The 18102-nt window shown below is 40.0% G+C and overlaps 1 protein-coding gene and 1 non-coding gene across 7 annotated transcripts in view; both read left to right on the top strand.

Moving 5' to 3' along the window:
• Positions 1-18102, top strand: part of LOC138821503 (aryl hydrocarbon receptor nuclear translocator) — a 63277-nt gene that overhangs the window by 23386 nt on the left and 21789 nt on the right. For 4 of the 6 annotated variants that reach the window (XM_070013810.1, XM_070013806.1, XM_070013805.1 and 1 more), the window contains exons 4-8: positions 1679-1723; positions 7146-7190; positions 10758-10971; positions 14415-14628; positions 17187-17289. In XM_070013810.1, the coding sequence (XP_069869911.1) occupies positions 1679-1723; positions 7146-7190; positions 10758-10971; positions 14415-14628; positions 17187-17289 (621 nt within the window). The remainder of the gene's footprint in view (positions 1-1678; positions 1724-7145; positions 7191-10757; positions 10972-14414; positions 14629-17186; positions 17290-18102) is intronic. The other 2 variants (XM_070013809.1, XM_070013808.1) reach the window with 1 other exon arrangement.
• On the top strand, positions 5009-5134 carry LOC138821649 (small nucleolar RNA SNORA40). The gene has a single exon (XR_011370175.1). It is a non-coding gene; the product is annotated as a small nucleolar RNA SNORA40 (small nucleolar RNA).

The raw sequence follows: 18102 nt of genomic DNA, 5'->3' as shown, positions 1-18102 counted from the left end.
GGTTGGCAGGGGTTAAAGGTAGGGGAAAATGATGTCCAATGAATATAGTTTCAGTTTTGCAGGATGGAACGTGGTTAGATTATCTTTCTATCACAATATGAATTCACTATTAAACTGGGTTGAGAGGCATGGTCTAAGTGGTAGAGTGCCTATCTAGCAAGCACAAGACTGAGTTCAAACCCTAGTATTATTTTTTTTTTTTGTCATTTTGTGTTTGTGTGTATGTGCATGCATGTGTGCTGGTACTAGGGGTTGAACTCAGGCCTCATGATCTCACTTGGCTTTTTCATTCAAGCCACACTTCCAAGTCCAGCTTTTGGCTGGTTAATAAGAAATAGATGTCTCACAGACTACTTACTGTCCAGGCTGGCTTTGAATGGGGATCCTCAGATCTCAGCCTTATCAATAGCTAGAATTACAGGTATGAGTCACCAGTGCCAGGCAGTATTTTTTTGTGTGTGTCTGTGTCCGTCATGGTGCCTGAACTCTGGGCCTGGGCATTCTCCCTCAGCTCTTCAGCCTTGAGCTCAAGAGCGCCACTTCCAGCTTTTTCTGCTTATGTGGTACTGAGGAATCAAACCAAGGGCATCATGCATTCAAGGCAAACACTCTACCACTGAGCCACCTTCCCAGCCCAGGTAGTATTTTTTTTTAATTTAATTTAATTTTATTTGTGAACATACTGTACAGAGGGGTTACAATTACATGGGCAGGATAATGCGTACATTTCTTACCAAGCATTGAATTGCAGTTTTTAAAAAGGGAAATAAATATATTCTTTCTTCCTTTCTCTCTCTTCTCTTCTCTCTCTTCTTTTCCCTTCCTCCCTCTTCCCTTCCTCCCTCTTCCCTTCCTTCCATACTTCCTTCTTCCCATCTTTCTTCTTCTTTTGCTGGTCCTGAGGCTTGAACTCAGGGCCTGGATACTGTCCCCGAGCTTCTTTAGTTCAAGTCTAGGGCTCTACCACTTGAACCACATTGCCACTGCTGGCTTTCTTTTTTTTTTCCTGAATAGTTTATTGGAAATTAGAGTCACATGGACTTTCCAGCCTGGGCTGGCTTCAAAGTATGATCCTCAGTTCTCAGCCTACTGAGTAGCTAGGATTACAGGTGTAAGCCAGGGCTTAAATCCCCAATTTTTTTTTTTTTTTGGTTGGTCGTGGGGCTTGAACTCTGGGCCTGGGCGCTGTCCCTCAGCTCTTCAGCTCAAGGCTAGCACTCTACCACTTGAGCCACAGTGCCACTTCCAGTTTTCTGGTGGTTAATTGGAGATAAAAGTGTCATGGACTTTCCTGTTTGGGCTGGCTTCAAACCTCGATCCTCAGATCTCAGTCTCCTGAGTAGCTAGGATTACAGGCCTGAGCCACCAGTGTCCAGCTATATCCCTAATTTTATAGTGTTACTAGCAGGGTAGTTAGCTCTGTCCTCATGTTTGTTTGTTTGTTTTTATGTCTGATAAGGTAATAAAGAAATCAGAAACCTGACAAATATTAGTCATGAGATTGTTTAAGTTCTGTGTGATGCTGTGCTGTTACTGTTTTTTATTGCTTTATTATGCTTTTCTATGAGCTCTTTTCTTTTTGCATATTTTTACTCATTTTTAGTTTTTACATCAGGGTGTAATAGATAGAACAAATGTGATGCTTTGAATTAAATGAATCATTTTTTTTCTTCTTCAGGTGTGATGACGATCAGATGTGTAATGATAAGGAGCGGTTTGCCAGGTAATACAGAAGAGCATTTTAGTCCTTGTTAGAGGACCAGGCAGTATAATCATGCTAAATTTTAATTTTATCTGAGTTAGAGTGGAATTTCTCTATCTAGTCTTTTTCCTCTTCTGAAAGGTGATTAAACAGTATTATAGCTCTCATATATGTTTGTGACATTACTTTAAATTATTGTTCCTTTTTGTTGTTATTGTTGTTACTCTTGGTTGAACTCTGCTTGGGCACTGTCCCTGAGCTCTTCAGCTCAAGTCTAGTGCTCTACCACTTGAGCCACAGTGCCACTTCTGGTTTTCTGATGGTTAATTGGAGATAAGAGTATCATGGATTTTCCTGCCCAGATTGGCTTTGAACTGTGATTCTCCTGAGTAGCTAAGATTACAGGAGTGAGCCACCTGTGCCTGGCTACTTCTGGCTCTGTATGTGGTACTCAGGAATTAAACCTAGGGCTTCATGCATGATAAGAAAGCCCACTAACACTAAGCCACATTCCCAGCTTTTATAGTGGTCTTCTATGTATATTACACCTATAGGAGTGTGCTTACTAGGTATCTTTGGAAACAGATTGTGGATTTCTTGATTGTATTTGCTATCAACTTGGTACAGATATTGGAGGAATCTTTATAGCAAATGATTTTATTCACTAAGAAATGACAAAGTCATGGAAACTGGAGTTTTGAGTAAATACAATTTTTTAAAAATTACTGTCAAGATGATGAAATATACTTATTTACTTATCCTCTCCCCACTTTGTTTTTTCTGGTACTGGGGCTTGAATTCAGGGCCTGGGTGCTGTCCCTTATCTCTTTTGTTTAAGGTTGGCACTCTACCTCTTGAGCCATACCTCCACTAGTGATTATTTATTTGGTGGTTAATTGGAGATAAGAGGGTCATAGAATTTGTTGCCTGCCTCTTTGAACCACAGTTCTCAGATCTCAGCTCCTGAGTAGCTAGTATTACAGGTGTGGGCCATCGGTGCTCAGCCAGTAATTTATTTATTTTTTTACAAATTAAGTTTGTGGATTTGTGGGCATGGTATTAGTGAGAGAGTGTCTACCTAGCAAGTATAAGGTCCTAAGTTCAAATCATTGTATTGCCAGAAAAAAAATTTATAACAACCTCAGAAAATAATCTTACTTAAAAATATAATACTTTTTAAATTTTTATGCTGATATTGGTACTTGGGCTTTGAACTCTCTCCTGTCTTTTTCACTATGGCTGGCATTCTATCACTTGAACCAGGCCTCCAGTTGGCATTTTAGCTATTTGAAGATAGAATCTCATACATTTTGGCTGACTTTGAGCATCAGTTCTCTAGGTGTTTTTTTAAGTCATGGGGCTTGAACTCTGGGCTTGGGCACTGTCCTTGTGCTTTTCAGCTCAAGGCAAGCATTCTACTGCTTGAGCCACAGCGCCACTTCCGGTTTTCTAGTGGTTTATTGGAGATAAGAGTCTCATAGACTTTCCTGCTGGGGTTGGCTTTGAACCTCGATCCTCGGATCTCAGCCTCCTGAGTAGCTAGGATTATAGGCGTTGAGCCACTGGTGCCCGGCTTACTTTAGACATTTTATTTGAGACTTATCTACCAATCTAAAATATGATTGAGTACTGATATACTGACTCTCTAACACCTTATTTTTATTTATTCATTTATTTTTTGGTCATTTATGGGTTGACACCTTATGTGTCAACCTTGGAGTATGAGGGCATGAGACATTGTTACAGCCCAGTGTACCGTAATACTTTATTCATTGCTGGTGCTTGGCATTTTGAGAACCATTGATTATTATTATTATTATTTTTTGGGTCCGGTCGTGGGGCCTGAACTCTGGGCCTGGGTGCTGTCCCTCAGCTCTTCAGCTCAAGGCTAGCGCTCTACCACTTGAGCCACAGCGCCACTTCAAGCTTTTTTCTTTTTGCTTATGTGGTGCTGAGAAATCAAACCCAGGGCCTCATGCATGCAAGGCAAGCGCTCTACCACTGAGCAATCTTCCCAGCCCCTTAAGAACCATTGATCTACAAAACCAAGAAATACTGGGTAGAGTAGCTTTAAATACTGAAACAGTAAGATGCCACCACAGGCTTTGAATTAGAGTATGTTATAGATATTAAATGTTTGATACTGATATTTCCATGGGATGGCAGTTTATAGGATTGATGATGGAGAGGCCTTTAGTCAGGGAGGTAGAAAAAAGCTGTTGAAATAGTAAGAGAGCTATGAAATCGAGTGTATGGGCTAGAGTGGTGGATCTAAAACAAAAGGAGGAATAAAAGAAGTTTGTCAGGGCTAGGAATGTGGCTTATTGGTAGAGTGCTTACCTAGCATGCATGAAGCCCTGGATTTGATTCCTCAGTACCCCATAAACAGAAAAAGCTGGAAGTGGCACTGTGGCTCAAGTGGTAGTGTTAGCCTTGATCAAAAGGAGCTCAGGGACAGTGCCCAAGCCCTGAGTTTAAGCCCTAGGCCTTGGCAAAAAAAAAAAAAAAAAAAAAAAGAGGTCTATCAAAATTATTTGTTAAAACAACTTAAGGTAGGTAATTATAAAGTCTTAAGATGTGAACAATCTCTAAAATGAGTTGACCATAGAAATTTGGGAGATAGTTTTTCAAACTGTATTAAAAAGTTAAGGCATTAGCCTGGGTGCCAGTGCCTGTAAACCTAGCTACTCAGGAGGCTGAGATCTATGATTCAAAGCTAGTCTTTGCAGGAAATTCTGTGAGACTCTTTATCTCCAGTTAACCACCAGAAACCTGAAGTAGAGCTGTAGCTCAAGTGGTAGTATTCCTAGCCTTGAGCAAAAACGCTAAGGGATAGTATTCAGGCCCCGAGTTCGGCCCCAGGACCAGTATCAATTAGAATGGGTGGTATGGGTCCACTGTATCTTGACTGAAATTCCAAAACACCGTGAAAATGTGACGTGAGCCATTTTAGTTTTCATTTGTCCTGCTTAATGTGCCTATTTATACATTGTACATCTTATTTAGAAATTTTGGAGTAAGCCAGGTGATAGTGGCTCACTCCTATAATCCTAGCTATTCAGCAGGCTGAGATCTAAGGATTGCGGTTCAGAGCAGGCCTGGGCAGGAAAGTCTGTGAAACTCTTATCTCCAACTAACCACCTTAAAACCAGAATTTGCGCTGTGGCTCAAGTGGTAGAGCGTTTGCCTTGAGCTGAAGAGCTGAGGGACAGTGCCTAGGCCCAGAGTTCAGGCCCCACCACCGACAAAAAAAAAATGTTGGAGTATAGAAGGTGTTGTGGACTTGTAGTAAAATGAACTTTTTTGAGCACATGTGTGTGTGTGTCTTTGTTTAATTTGTAACAAAGCCTTACAGACAGGTGCAAACAATAAATCCTCTTTCGCAACCTAGAACTCAGATACAAGATTTTGGTACATGGAATAAGAAATATGATTCCTACAGCAGTTGGTTTGTTAACTCTCACTTGTTGCTTTGAGAATAAAGTTGATATAAAAGCAAAAATTTAAAAGTCAATACCAAAAATTTTTTTTTAGGAATTTTAGATATTTAATTTTTTTCAAACAGTGGAGTTCAATCTTTTATGACTTGCTAACATAGTTCACCTCACATACTTTTGAGAGTTTAATAGACGGCCATCAAAAGCTAAAAATGTATGAATTTTCTCAAATTAAAAAACTTTTGTAGTTTGTTAGCAGACTATCTAGAAGTAATAACACAAGGTACATGAAATTTTACACTACTTAATATCATTCAGTTATCCCTGTCTGTTCTCATGAGAGTATATACATAGTTTTACATGATTCTCACTGTTACTGTTTGGGTGTCTTTTTTTTCCTATGGGTCATTTTGTTGAAAATTTCCCATTTATTGCTAAAATCATTGCTTTTGTGTTTGGCTTTGTTTTTTTGAGACAGGGTCTCACTATGTTGCCACAGCTAGCCTCAAACTCATGATCCTTCTGTCTTAGTCTTCCAAGTACTGGTATTGAAGGTGTGGATCACTTTGCCCACTTTTGTCATTGTCATTTTTGAAAATTAAACTCTCCAGCCTGTAATATGTAATACTTAGACATTTTATTTGAAACTTATCTACCAATCTAAAATACGAGTACTGATATACTGACTCTCTAACACCTTTTTTTTTTTTTTTTGGTCAGTCATGGTGCTTGAACTCTGGGCTGGGCGCTGTCCCTCAGTTCTTTAGCTCAAGGCTAGTGCTCTACCACTTGAGCCACAGTGCCACTTCTGGTTTTCTGAGTGGTTTATGGGAGAGTAAAGTCTCATGGCCTTTCCTGCCCGGGCTGGCTTTGAGTCATGATCCTCAGATCTCAGCCTCCTGAGTAGCTAGGATTACAAGCGTGAGCCACTGGTGCCCGGCCACCTTATTGTTTTTAAGTTGACACACCCACTCTTTACAGTATCTCAGTTTCTTTAAAAAAATGTAATGATGATTATCTTCCTCTGGAGGAAGAGGAGTTGATTTACCTATGCCTTGGTTATACTGTGGAATCAAAATTAATCATTTAAACTTAACTCTTAGGTTCTTTTGCCAGTCCTGGGGCTTCAACTCAGGGCCTGTGTGATGTCCCTGAGCTTCTTTTGCTCAAGGTTAACACTCTTACCACTTGAGCCAGACCACTACTTGCTTTTTCTGAGTCATGTTTTGGAGAAAAGAGTCTCATAGACTTTCCTGCCCAGGCTGGCTTCAAACCGTCATCTTCATATCTCATACAATCTCTTTGAGTATCTAGGATTACAGGTGAGAGCCACTCGTACCTGGCAGCTCTTAGTTTTACTTACTATAATTCCTCTACTAAAAGCTGTTCTGTTAGTCTGTTAGTCTGTTAGTCTGTTAGTCTGTGTGTGTGTGTGTGTGTGTGTGTGTGTGTGTGTGTGTGTGTGTGTGTGTGTGTGTGTGTGTGTGTGTGTGTGTGTGTGTGTGTGTGTGTGTGTGTGTGTGTGTGTGTGTGTGTGTAGAAGGGGATTGTAATTATGATCATTCAACACTACTTTTACTCTTTAATTTTTTTATTATACAATAGTCCATGTGCATATTATTTTCTTTCCAGATTGAGAGCAGTATCTAAGAATGGTGGTTTTTAATTCCTTTGATGTTTCTTGTTCAAACTGTATATGCTTGGTCCCTACAGAGATTGATTGACAAAATGCTTTGTATTGAGATCCCATTAATTTATAATTGGCCTTGCTTTTATCTTGACCTTTGTCTTGTAAATAAATTTTCTTTATCCAAACAGATAGCTTTATAAATTGCAGGCAAGATCCCAACCCATATTTCTATTTTTCTCGCTATTCTCTGCATTTCATTTTTTTCTTTTCTCCCCTATCTCTTCTCCCCTTCCCTTTTCCTTCTCCCCTTTTTCTATTTCCATTTTCTTCCTTTTTTAATTTAAATTTTAGCTTAGTTCATTAATTCTGTTTTTAGGTCGGATGATGAACAGAGCTCTGCGGATAAAGAGAGACTTGCCAGGTAGGAGAAGAGTGTTGCTTAGCATGATGAAGCAGATGCTGCTGCTTTTGTATCCTTTTTCTTACTCTATCTTTCCCCCTTTCTCTTTGTATTCTTCCTTATCTATGGCAAGAGAGGACAAGAGTTTTTAGAAGTTTGGGTGTAACAGGAACTTTGGCTTCCTCCCATCAGAAAGTGGGTGAGTTGAGGGAACTTTACTTAGGAATTTAAGAATTTGCTATTTTACCTTTCTTTTTTTTTTCTCAGCAAGTTTCACAGAAACAAAAGGATTTAGAAATAATATAGCTGTGTTAGTGCTTTAACAGGAAAATATATTCTATTAGAAAACTAATATAAATATACCTATATTTGCCATTGTTCTCAGAATTTAGGCCTCAGTATTTACACCATACATCTCTAGAAGACTCACTTTTATTTTCCTGTGTAGATTCATAGTATAGACTACTATGCCACAATAGAATTAATGTTGCTTTGGGGATTTAGTTCTTATTTGTGATTTCTCAGGAACATATTTAACTGTCTTGGCAAGGCTAATCAAAAGATCAGGTTTCAGCTGGTTACATGTGTGCCATGCCCGTAATCCTAGCTACTCAGGAGGCTGAGAGCTCAGAATTGCAGTTTAAAGCCAGCTTGGGCAGGAGAGTGAGTGATATCCTTATCTCCAGTTAACCAGAAAAAAAACCCCAAGTGGAGCTGTAGCTCAAGTGGTAGACTTGAGCACAAAAGATCAGGGATGGATGATGTCCAGACATGTGGTCAAGCTCAGGACTGGACTGGCACCAAAACCCCCCAAAAAACAAGTTTCTGTACTTTACTGTCAAAGATGAGTACATGAAATTTGAGTAGAATTTTCCATGTTTTCAGCAAAGTAACTAAATATGGACCTACATGATGAGACTTTACCATTTGGAAATAAGACTCAAGAATTTCTTTGGAGCCAGGTGCCTGTAATACTAGCCACTCAGGAGGCTGAGATCTGAGGATTGTGGATTGAAGCTTGCCTGGGTAGGAAAAAAAAAAAAAAGCCAGGGACAGAGCCCAGGCCAGTTCAGGTACCAGGACTAGTACCAAAAAAAAAAAAAATAAATAAATAAAAAAGAATCTCTTTGGAGACTTTTGTCTATAACATGGAAGTAGTTCCATCTCCCCAAACATTTCTGTCTGATCTGTCTGGTTTATGATGCCTTAGTAGGAAATATATTGTTGGTATAACCACCTATTTTTTTATTATTTGCCTCTCTAATTTATCATATTTCCCATCAAGCTGGGCAACAAACTCAGTTAGATGCATTTCAACCTATGCCACTGCTATTGCTTTTATACTTAAGAGGCTTTTCTACATGGTGCTGTGAAGAAAGCATTACATTGTACATGAGAGGAACCTTGGGGAAAGTCACTTAACTACTTGGCCTCAATCTGATCATTACTCATTAAAAGTAAATCTGGATTAGCTTATAGATTAGGAGTTTTTTTCCTTAAACAATTTCTGTTCAGAAAGCATCATTAAGTGGTAATAGAAGCAAAGTGATAAAGCAAAGGTGTTTAAAAGTAGAAGCAGAAATGCAGCATGTTGTTTGTTTTTCTCCTTGAGGAATCCTTATGGAGGATATTGATCAGCCTAGGTTTTTCAGAATTCGTGTTTGAAAACTGAATTATTCCACTTAAAATAGTAATATAAAGCTAGGCACGAGTGGCTCACACCTATCAATTCAGGAGACTGAGACTTGAGGATCACATTTCAAAGCCAGCTTCAGCAAGAAAGTCCATGTGACCTTTCTCTAGTTGACCACCAAAACCAGAAGTGGAGCTGTAACTCAAATGGTAGAATGCTAGCCTTGAGCAAAAAAGGTCAGGGAAAGCACCTATGTCCTAAATTCAAGCCATAGGAACACAATAAACAAAAACAACAACAATAAAAAAAGTGGTAGGGCTGGAAAGTTGGCTCAGTGGTAAAGTGCTTGCCTCCCATGTATGAGGCCATGGGTTTGATTCTTCAGCACAACATAAAGCAGAAAAAAGCTGGAAGTGGCGCTGTGACTCAAGTGGTAGGGTGCTAGCCTTGAGCTGAAGAGCTGAGGGACAATGCCCAGACCCAGAGTTGAGCCCCCACGACCAACCCACCTCCCCCTACCTCCCCCTCCAAAAATGGTATCCTTCTGTCTCAATTTTGAGCAAGTTATTGTTAGAGAAGTGTTCTACTGAACCTGGTAAGATCTAAATTGTATCTCTCCAGGCCTTTAAAGCACCCTCTTTCTCCCTATTCTACCCTTAACTCCAGTTCTCTTTGTTTTAGACTGGCAACCCATACGTTATTTTACAGTCTCTCTTTTTTATTTTTCCAGTTCTGGGGCTTGAACTCTGGGCCTGGGCACTGTCCCTCAGCTCTTCAGCTCAAGGCTAGTGCTCCCACTTGAGCCACAGCGCCACCTCTGATTTTCTGGTGGTTTATTGGAAATAAGAGTCTCACAGACTTACCTGCCCAAGCTGGCTTTGAACCATGATCCTCAGAGCTCATCCTCCTGAGCAGCTAGGATTATAGGAGTGAGACACTGGCAGTGCCTGGCTACAGTCTTTTAAGAAGTTCAGTGTACTGGCACCACACCTAGTTAAAGCAGATAGGATTTTGTGAATTAGGATAAATAATTTTTTTGTTGTTGTTGGTCATGGGGCTTGAACTCTGGGCCTGGGCGCTGTCCCTCAGCTCTTCAGCTCAAGGCGAGCGCTCTACCACTGGAGCAACAGCACCACTTCCGGTTTTCTGGTGGTTTATTGGAGATAGGAGTCTCACGGTCTTTCCTGCCCGGGCTGGCTTTGAACCGCGATTCTCAGATCTCAGCCTCCTGAGTAGCTAGGATTACAGGCGTGAGCCACTAGCACCCAGCTCCTATAATTTCTTATATCAGCTATTGAGCAACATACCAACATACTTGAATTGGCAAAAATTGGTCATTTAATTTTCTGGTCTTCAAACAACTTAATTGGTAAACATGGAGTCATTCAAGCTAAGATTCTTTTTCTCCTTAAATGAATTTGGCTGGGAAGTTGGCTCAGTGGTAGAGTGCTTGCCTTGCATGCATGAAGCCCTGGGTTCCATTCCTCAGTACCACATTAAGCAGAAAAAGCCAGAAGTGGTGCTGTGGCTCTAGTGGTAAAGCATTAGCCTTGAGCTGAAAAGCTAAGGGACAGAGTCTAGGTCCAAAGTTCAGGCCCCACAACCAACAAAAAGCAAAAACAAACAAAGAAACTTAAGTAAATGAACTCAACACTTAAAAATACTACCTTTCTTTTTTGTTCTGAGGTAATGATAATTTACATAGGAAGTAAAGTTGCCAGGGAGAGAGGGAATCGAGGTGTCTGCTTGCTCTTTGTCTTTCTACCTTGTTAGTTTCTATTCCATACCTGCTCTGCATGAGGTTGGCAAACTTTATTTTTAACTTCTGAGACTTAAGCATCATTAAACTAAATACTGCATTCTTCAGCAGCACGCTTGGTATCCATTTCACTGTCCCTGAGACCAAATGATCTTATGTGACCACCTGGATGGATCTTTTCTCTCTTTCCATGTAGGGAAAATCACAGTGAGATTGAACGGCGCCGACGGAATAAGATGACAGCTTACATCACAGAACTATCAGACATGGTACCCACTTGTAGTGCCTTGGCTCGAAAACCAGACAAGTTAACCATCTTGCGCATGGCAGTTTCTCACATGAAGTCCTTGAGGGGAACTGGAAATACATCCACTGATGGATCCTACAAGCCATCTTTCCTCACTGATCAGGTATCAGACTTAAAACTGTGAGAGAGTAGATTCTGGGCGAATCGTGTGAAACTTTTGATTTCTTTGATTTTATTTTTTAAATAAGAATTTAGTTACTCAGGGAAAATGCAGATCATGGAAAAATGAATTTCAGTCCTTAGCTGAATAAGCATTGGGTAATAAGAAAAGAGTTATGGAATCTATTTAGCAAATTAATAGGATTTTACATCTTAATTCATAAATATAGCCTGTAAAGGTAGAAAACAGTGACATTCAAGAGAGTAGATAACTCTGTACATGGATCACTTTTCTTCCTTGGCTTTACAAAGGATGGAAGAAATCTGTTTCTAGGGATTTTTGTTGGTAATACTGGAGTTTAAATTCTGGTCTTTGTACTTAGTACGTAGGCATTTTATGCCCAGCAGCACATCCAGCTCTATTTTCTGCTGTCATTGGGCCTCCCCCCCCCCCCCCCCCCCCCCGCAGCTCCGTTATGGGGCTTGAACTCTGGGCCTGCATGTTGTCCCTCAGCTCTTCATCTCAAGGCGAGTGTTCTACCACTTGAGCCACAGTCCCACTTCTGGTTTTCTGAGTGGTTTATTGGAGATAAGAGTCTCATGGAGTTTCCTGCCCTGGCTGGCTTTGAACCTTGATCCTCAGATCTCAGCCTCCTGAGTAGCTATTATTTATTTTTTGGGACCAGTCGTGGGGCCTGAACTCGGCCTGGGTGCTGTCCCTCAGCTCTTGGCTCAAGGCTAGCGCTCTACCACTTGAGCCACAGCATTACTTCCAGCTTTTTTCTTTTTGCTTATGTGGTGCTGAGGAATCGAACCCAGGGTCTCAGGCATGCAAGGCAAGCGCTCTACCATTGAGCCACCTTCCCAGCCCCATTGGATATTTTTTTAAGGGCAGAAAAGGAGATTTATCATATGACAGCTATTGGAAGACAGCATTTCAGTACATCTTCAGCTGTTTTCAGAGGTATAGATATTGGCCTCAGGTTTGATAGAGAGAATTGAGGACAGAATGTGAGAAAGTTATGCATAGTTAAAACAGTCCTAGGTCACAGGTGTGTGGCCTGCTTTGCGATTAGCTCAGTCTTTGTCCTTGGAAGAGTTCCATAGAAATGATCTCTTGAGTTTTGGGCTATTTGCTTTAAGATGATAAGAAGGCATTGCTTTCCACACAACTTGGTTATTACTGAATTTTCTCTGGGAATTTTTCTCTGCCTTGTGGGAAAGATTCTTAAATGTAATAGTTAATTTTCTCTCAATACATATGAAAATGTTGGTTTAACAAACTAGTTATATACATCTTTTGTGGGCAAGCCAGGTGTTTTGTGCTGTGAGACATATAAAGAAGGTAAACTATTTACTGGTAGAAAAGATAAAAAATAATCTAAATTTTAATTAGAATAAATTTTAGGAAGTGGTACTGTAGCTCAAGTGGTAGAGCTTTGAGCAACAGAGCTTAAGGACAGCACCCAGGCTATGAGTTCAAGCCCCTCAGTTGATCCCCCAAAATAATTAATTTTTAGGCAATAAACAACCAGAAAAAAGATTAGTTTCACTTTAAGGATGGATTAGAGAATGCAGAAACAGACCATTTCATTAGTTTTATTATAACTTAGACAGTCACATGGTATTGGGAAATAGAATTGATTACAGTTATCACTGTGGTGTGAGGGAGAGTAGTTGAAAATTTTAAGGTTCCTAGCTTTGGAGGATGTGGTTAATCAAGAAAAGGAACGCGGGCTGGGAAGTTGGCTCAGTGGTAGAGTGCTTGCTTCGCATGCATGAGGCCCTGGGTTCGATTCCTCAGCACCACATAAGCAGAAAAAAAAAAGCCGGAAGTGGCGCTGTGGCTCAAGTGGTAGAGCGCTAGCCTTGAGCTGAAGAACTGAGGGACAGCGCCCAGGCCCAGAGTTCAGGCCCCATGACAGGACCCCCCCCAAAAAAAAAAAAAAAAAGAAAAGAAAAAGAACGCTGGAAGTGCATAGAATATTGTATTTTTTTGAAATTGATATAATGATTGTGGTTTTGAAATGTTGCTACTCAGCTGTTGGTATAATACTTACATGGAAATGTTTAACAAACACCTAGAAATCATATTTGCTGAAAGAGTCATCTAGGAATGTAGATTTCATTATCATTTTATGGTGGGAGGCGTAGGTATCACTTCCTGGGAAGAAGGATGGTATGAATAAAGAATTGAACCTAGGAAATGTCTAATGAAAGAAATGAACAAAGAAAAAGCAGTTTGGAGCAGAGTTTGAAGCAAAAAACAGTAAAAGAAAATAAGAAAATAAAAATTTAAGGGTAGAATAGACAAGATCAGATTCTGTAGAGATTGAATTAAAAAAAAAAAAAGGCAAAGAGGGCTGGGAAGGTGGTTCAGTAGTAGAGTGCTTGCCTTGCATGCATGAGGTCCTGGGTTCCATTCCTTAGTACACATAAGCAGAAAAAGCTGGAAGTGGTGCTGTGACTCAAGTGGTAGAGTGCTAGCCTTGAGCTGAAGAGCTGAGGGACAGCGCCCAGGCCCAGAGTTCAGGCCCCACAACCAACCCAAAAAAAAAAAAAAAAAAAAAAAAAAAAGATCTAGGAGAAGGGACTTGAATTGGCAACTAGAAGGACATTTTGAGACTTTGAATTCAAGCCCTGATACCAGCATATATAAAAGTAATCTACTATAGTGGAAGTTGAGAAATAAGTTAAAAGCAAGAGAACAGACCCATTATATTTATAGCATTATTCTTAGTATACAGTTAGCACTGAATACTCAGAATAAATTGAGGGAAGACTGAAAAAAACTTTTTTTTTATTGGCTTGAAGGTAAAGAGAGAAAATAGGGTCAGGCGCTAGTGGCTCATGCCTGTAATCCTAGCTACTGAGGGATCTGAGGATCTGAGATCTGAGGATCATGGTTCAAAGCCAGTTGAGGCAGGAAAGTCCAGGAAAATCCATGGGACTCTTATCTCCAATTAATTATGGAAAAAGCTGGAAGTGGTGCTGTGGCTCAAGTGGTAGAGTGCTAGCCTTGAGCAAAAGGAGCTTAGGGACAGTATCCAGGCTCAGAGTTCAAGATCTAGGACTGGAGAGAGAGGGGGGGAGGAGGGAGGGAGGGAGAGAGAGAGAGAGAGAGAGAGAGAGAGAGAGAGAGAATATTTGTCAAGAAGATCCTAAAAAGAAGATGAGTTTAAGAAGTCAGTTATTGTTGGTGGGAAATCTTTTTTATTCCTGCTTTGAGTCTTGAGATGGATAGGAGGAAGAGGTGGATAGTGATAGAAAAATTGTGGACATAATGAAAATCATTATATTTAAGGTAGAAAATGGTGGTTGTGGATTGATCAGATATGAGCCAGGAGTTGTTTAAAGTGAAATATATGTCCTGAAGCAGATCTTGCTTAATAGAAATAATTATTTTTCAGAGTTCATTATTAACTTTCATTTCTTTTCCTTGACCAGGAACTGAAACATCTGATCTTGGAGGCAGCAGATGGCTTTCTGTTTATTGTCTCATGTGAGACAGGTCAGGTAGTGTATGTCTCTGATTCAGTGACTCCTGTTTTGAACCAGCCACAATCTGAATGGTTTGGCAGCACACTGTATGATCAGGTGCATCCAGATGATGTAGATAAACTCCGCGAGCAGCTTTCCACTTCAGAAAACGCCCTGACAGGTAAGAGCTATGTGGAGGACAAATAAATGGGAAGTTCTTTTTTTTTTTTTTTAATGTATAAGAGAATTTAAGTTCTTTTTTTTCTTTTTTCTTTTTTTTTTTTTGCCAGTCGTGGGGCTTGAACTTAGGGCCTGGGCACTGTCCCTGAGCTTCTTTTGCTCAAGGCTAGCACTCTACCACTTGAGCCACAACACCACTTCCAGCGTTTTCTGTGTATGTGGTACTGAGGAATCGAACCCAGGGCTTCATGCATGCTAGGCAAGCACTCTACCACTAGGCTACCTTCCCAGCCCAGGATTTAAATTCTTAAATTGGTTTGTTGGATCTGTCAAAGCTTTAGCATATAATCAATTTTTTTTTTACATTTTTTATTATTATATCTTTAAGTAGTTGTACAAAGAAGTTCCCATTCTAAAAATAGTATATGAGTACAAGGTGCTTGACAACATTGTCACCCATCGCTCCTAACCCATCCCTTCTCTCACTTTTTTTTAAAAATTGAGATTAGGGGATTACATAAATTTCACATATTTCACAGTATTGTGGAATAGTGATACTTAGTTAAAGTCACAAACACATTTTAACCTTCACAAGGCAAATTGTCATTATCATAGTCTATATATTTTGTGAATTCTATGAGCTTTGACAATACAAATTATTTCTTCCATATCAGGTGATGATTATATTTCTTTCCTTTTGCTTAGTGTAGGCTGTTCCCTCTTTCCTTCTTATTCCTCCCTTCCCATCGCTATCTTTGGGCTGCTTATTTATTTTTCTTCTATATCCAGTGCAGCTGATAGGCCCCTTTGTTATATGTTGTTCCATTTCCCACTTATGCAGATTATCTACTCTTTGGCTCATTCCTTTTTTTTGTCGGTCATGGGACTTGAGCTCTGGGCACTGTCCCTGAGCTCTTCAGCTCAAGGTGAGCACTCTACCACTTGAGCCAAGCATCACTTCCAGTTTTCTGGTGGTTGATTGGAGCTAAAAGTCTCATAGACTTTCCTGCCCCAGCTGGCTTTGAACTGTGATTCTTAGATCTCAGCCTCCTGAGTAGCTAGGATTATAGGCATGAGCCACTGGTGCCCAGCTTCTATGGCTCATTCTTATAAAAAGGTTTCATTAGTGATTATGCTCATATAAAACTTATGTTTATCTTAATGTTATAATAAAATCATTAAATTGAAATTCATTGTGAGATTTACAATTATGATTTAGCATAGCAATGTTCAAGTGCTGAGGCTTTAATTAACATCTTAAATCTATCCAAGTTTATCCTTTGTTTTAGGCAGCAACACACACACACACACACGTTGTTTGTGGGGTTTGAACTCGGACACACACACACACACACACACACACACACACACACACACACACACACACACACACACACACACACACACACACACACACACACACACACACACACACACACACACACACACACACACACACACACACACACACACACACACACGTTGTTTGTGGGGTTTGAACTCGGCCTGGGCACTGCCCTCAGCTCTTCAGCTCAAGGGGAGAACTCTGCCACTTGAACCATTGTGCCACTTCGTGTTTTCTAGTGGTTAATTGGAGATAAGAGTCTCAAGGATTTTTCTGCCTGGGCCAGCTTTGAACTGTGATCCTCAGATATCTGCTTCCTGAGTAGCTAGGATTATAGGCGTGAGCCACTGGTGTCCGGCTCACATTTTTTTTTTCTTTTTCCTTTTGTTTTTGAATTCAGGGTCAGGACATTGTCACTTAGCTTTTGCATAAAGTTGGCACTCTACTACTTGAGACATAGTTCTACTTCTGTTTTTTTGGTAGTTCATTGGGGATAAATTGAGTTTCATGGACTGAACATTCCTGACTTCTTTTGTGCTTGTATGCATTTCATTTTTTACAGTTCTTCCTTTTCCTCAAAAGATACCCTTGGTTTCTATAAATAAAAGAGAAACAATTTTGATTTCAGACAGATGTATATTCTGTAGCATATAAAATTAATGTAGTATTAACTATATATTTGTTTTTATGTAAAAACAATCAGGAGCTTGGAACTGGTGGCTCCCTACTATAATACTAGATACTTTAGGAGGTTGAGACCTAGAAGATAATGGTTGAAAGCCAGCTTGAGACTCCATCTCCAAGTAACTAGCCAAAAAATCAGGGTTATGGTTCAAGTAGTAGACCACCAGTTGTGAGTGGAAAATCAGATGAGTGGAGTATGAGGCCCTGGAGTTCAAGCCCTAGTACCAGCAAAACCCCAAAACAACAAAAACAAAATGAATCAGACCTAAGAATGTATTCTTGCCTCTTTACACTAGCTTCCTTTATACAAGGTTTTTTCAGTGTTGTGTTTGAATTTACAGTGAAATTCATAGATGAGAGTAGAAATAGTTTGTTTCAAAAAATCATCTCCTGGCATGGCCTATTCTGCTATATGCAAGGAAGTTGGAGGGCATTGGTAGGATGCTCACTTATTTTGGCCTCCAGTATTTCTCCTTTTGTTCCCTATTCATGAGAATGCACTCCAGATTGTTCTTCCCATCCTTCTTTAGGGCGTATCCTGGATCTGAAGACTGGAACAGTGAAAAAGGAAGGTCAACAGTCTTCCATGAGGATGTGTATGGGCTCAAGAAGATCATTTATTTGTCGAATGAGGTGAATGAGAGGATTGGATTGTGAATTGGGGGAGCAAAGGAGAGGGGAAAAAGGGAGGGAGGCAGAAAGGATTGGGCATTAATTTAGGGGTTTTTAATGGTTTGAATGCCATTTTTGTTTTTTGGGGGATAGTATATTCCTATAATACTCAGGCTAGCCTTAAATTCACTATGTAGCCCAGGCTGGCCTCAAACTTGGAATCTTTCTCAGTTTTGTATATATGCATGTGTACCCGTGTACATGTACTGGGACTTGAACTCAGGACCTCAGTGTTCTTCCTTAGCTTTTTCACTCAAGGCTAGCACTCTACCTACTTTGGGCTCTTTTTGGTAGTGAATTGGAAATAAGAGTCTCATGGACTTTGCTGTCTCAGCTAGCTTCAGACTGTAGTACTCAGAACTCAGCCTCCTGAGTAGCTAGGATTACAGGTGTTAGCCCAGCGTTGCCTCAGCCTCTTGAATTCTGGGATTACATTTGGGCATCACCACATTTGGCTTAAGAAAATGGATTTCTTCGTGTTACAAAATGAGTTCAGGTTGTATAATAGAAACATTATACTGACAAGTTACATAGTAGAAATGATGTTAGAAGATTAAAGATGTAAAATTGATATTATATGCCTTAGTGGTTTAGAACAGCCTGTGAATTCAAACTGCTGAGTTTTGTTTTTGTGTACTCAGATTGATCTTGAATTCCTGGACTCAAGTGATTTTCTCACTTCAGCCTCCTGAGTAGCTTTAGACTATAGAGTTGTGTCACAATACCTGGCTGAATTTGGTTTTAATCCACAATGTTCTGTGGATTTGAATTCTA

Source organism: Dipodomys merriami, unplaced genomic scaffold (assembly GCF_024711535.1).
Source record: "Dipodomys merriami isolate MVZ:Mamm:240054 unplaced genomic scaffold, mDipMer1.0.p SCAF_92, whole genome shotgun sequence".
NCBI lineage: Eukaryota > Metazoa > Chordata > Mammalia > Rodentia > Heteromyidae > Dipodomys > Dipodomys merriami.
The sequence above is the reverse complement of the archived record's forward strand: the minus strand, read 5'-3'. Positions and strand labels throughout refer to the sequence as shown.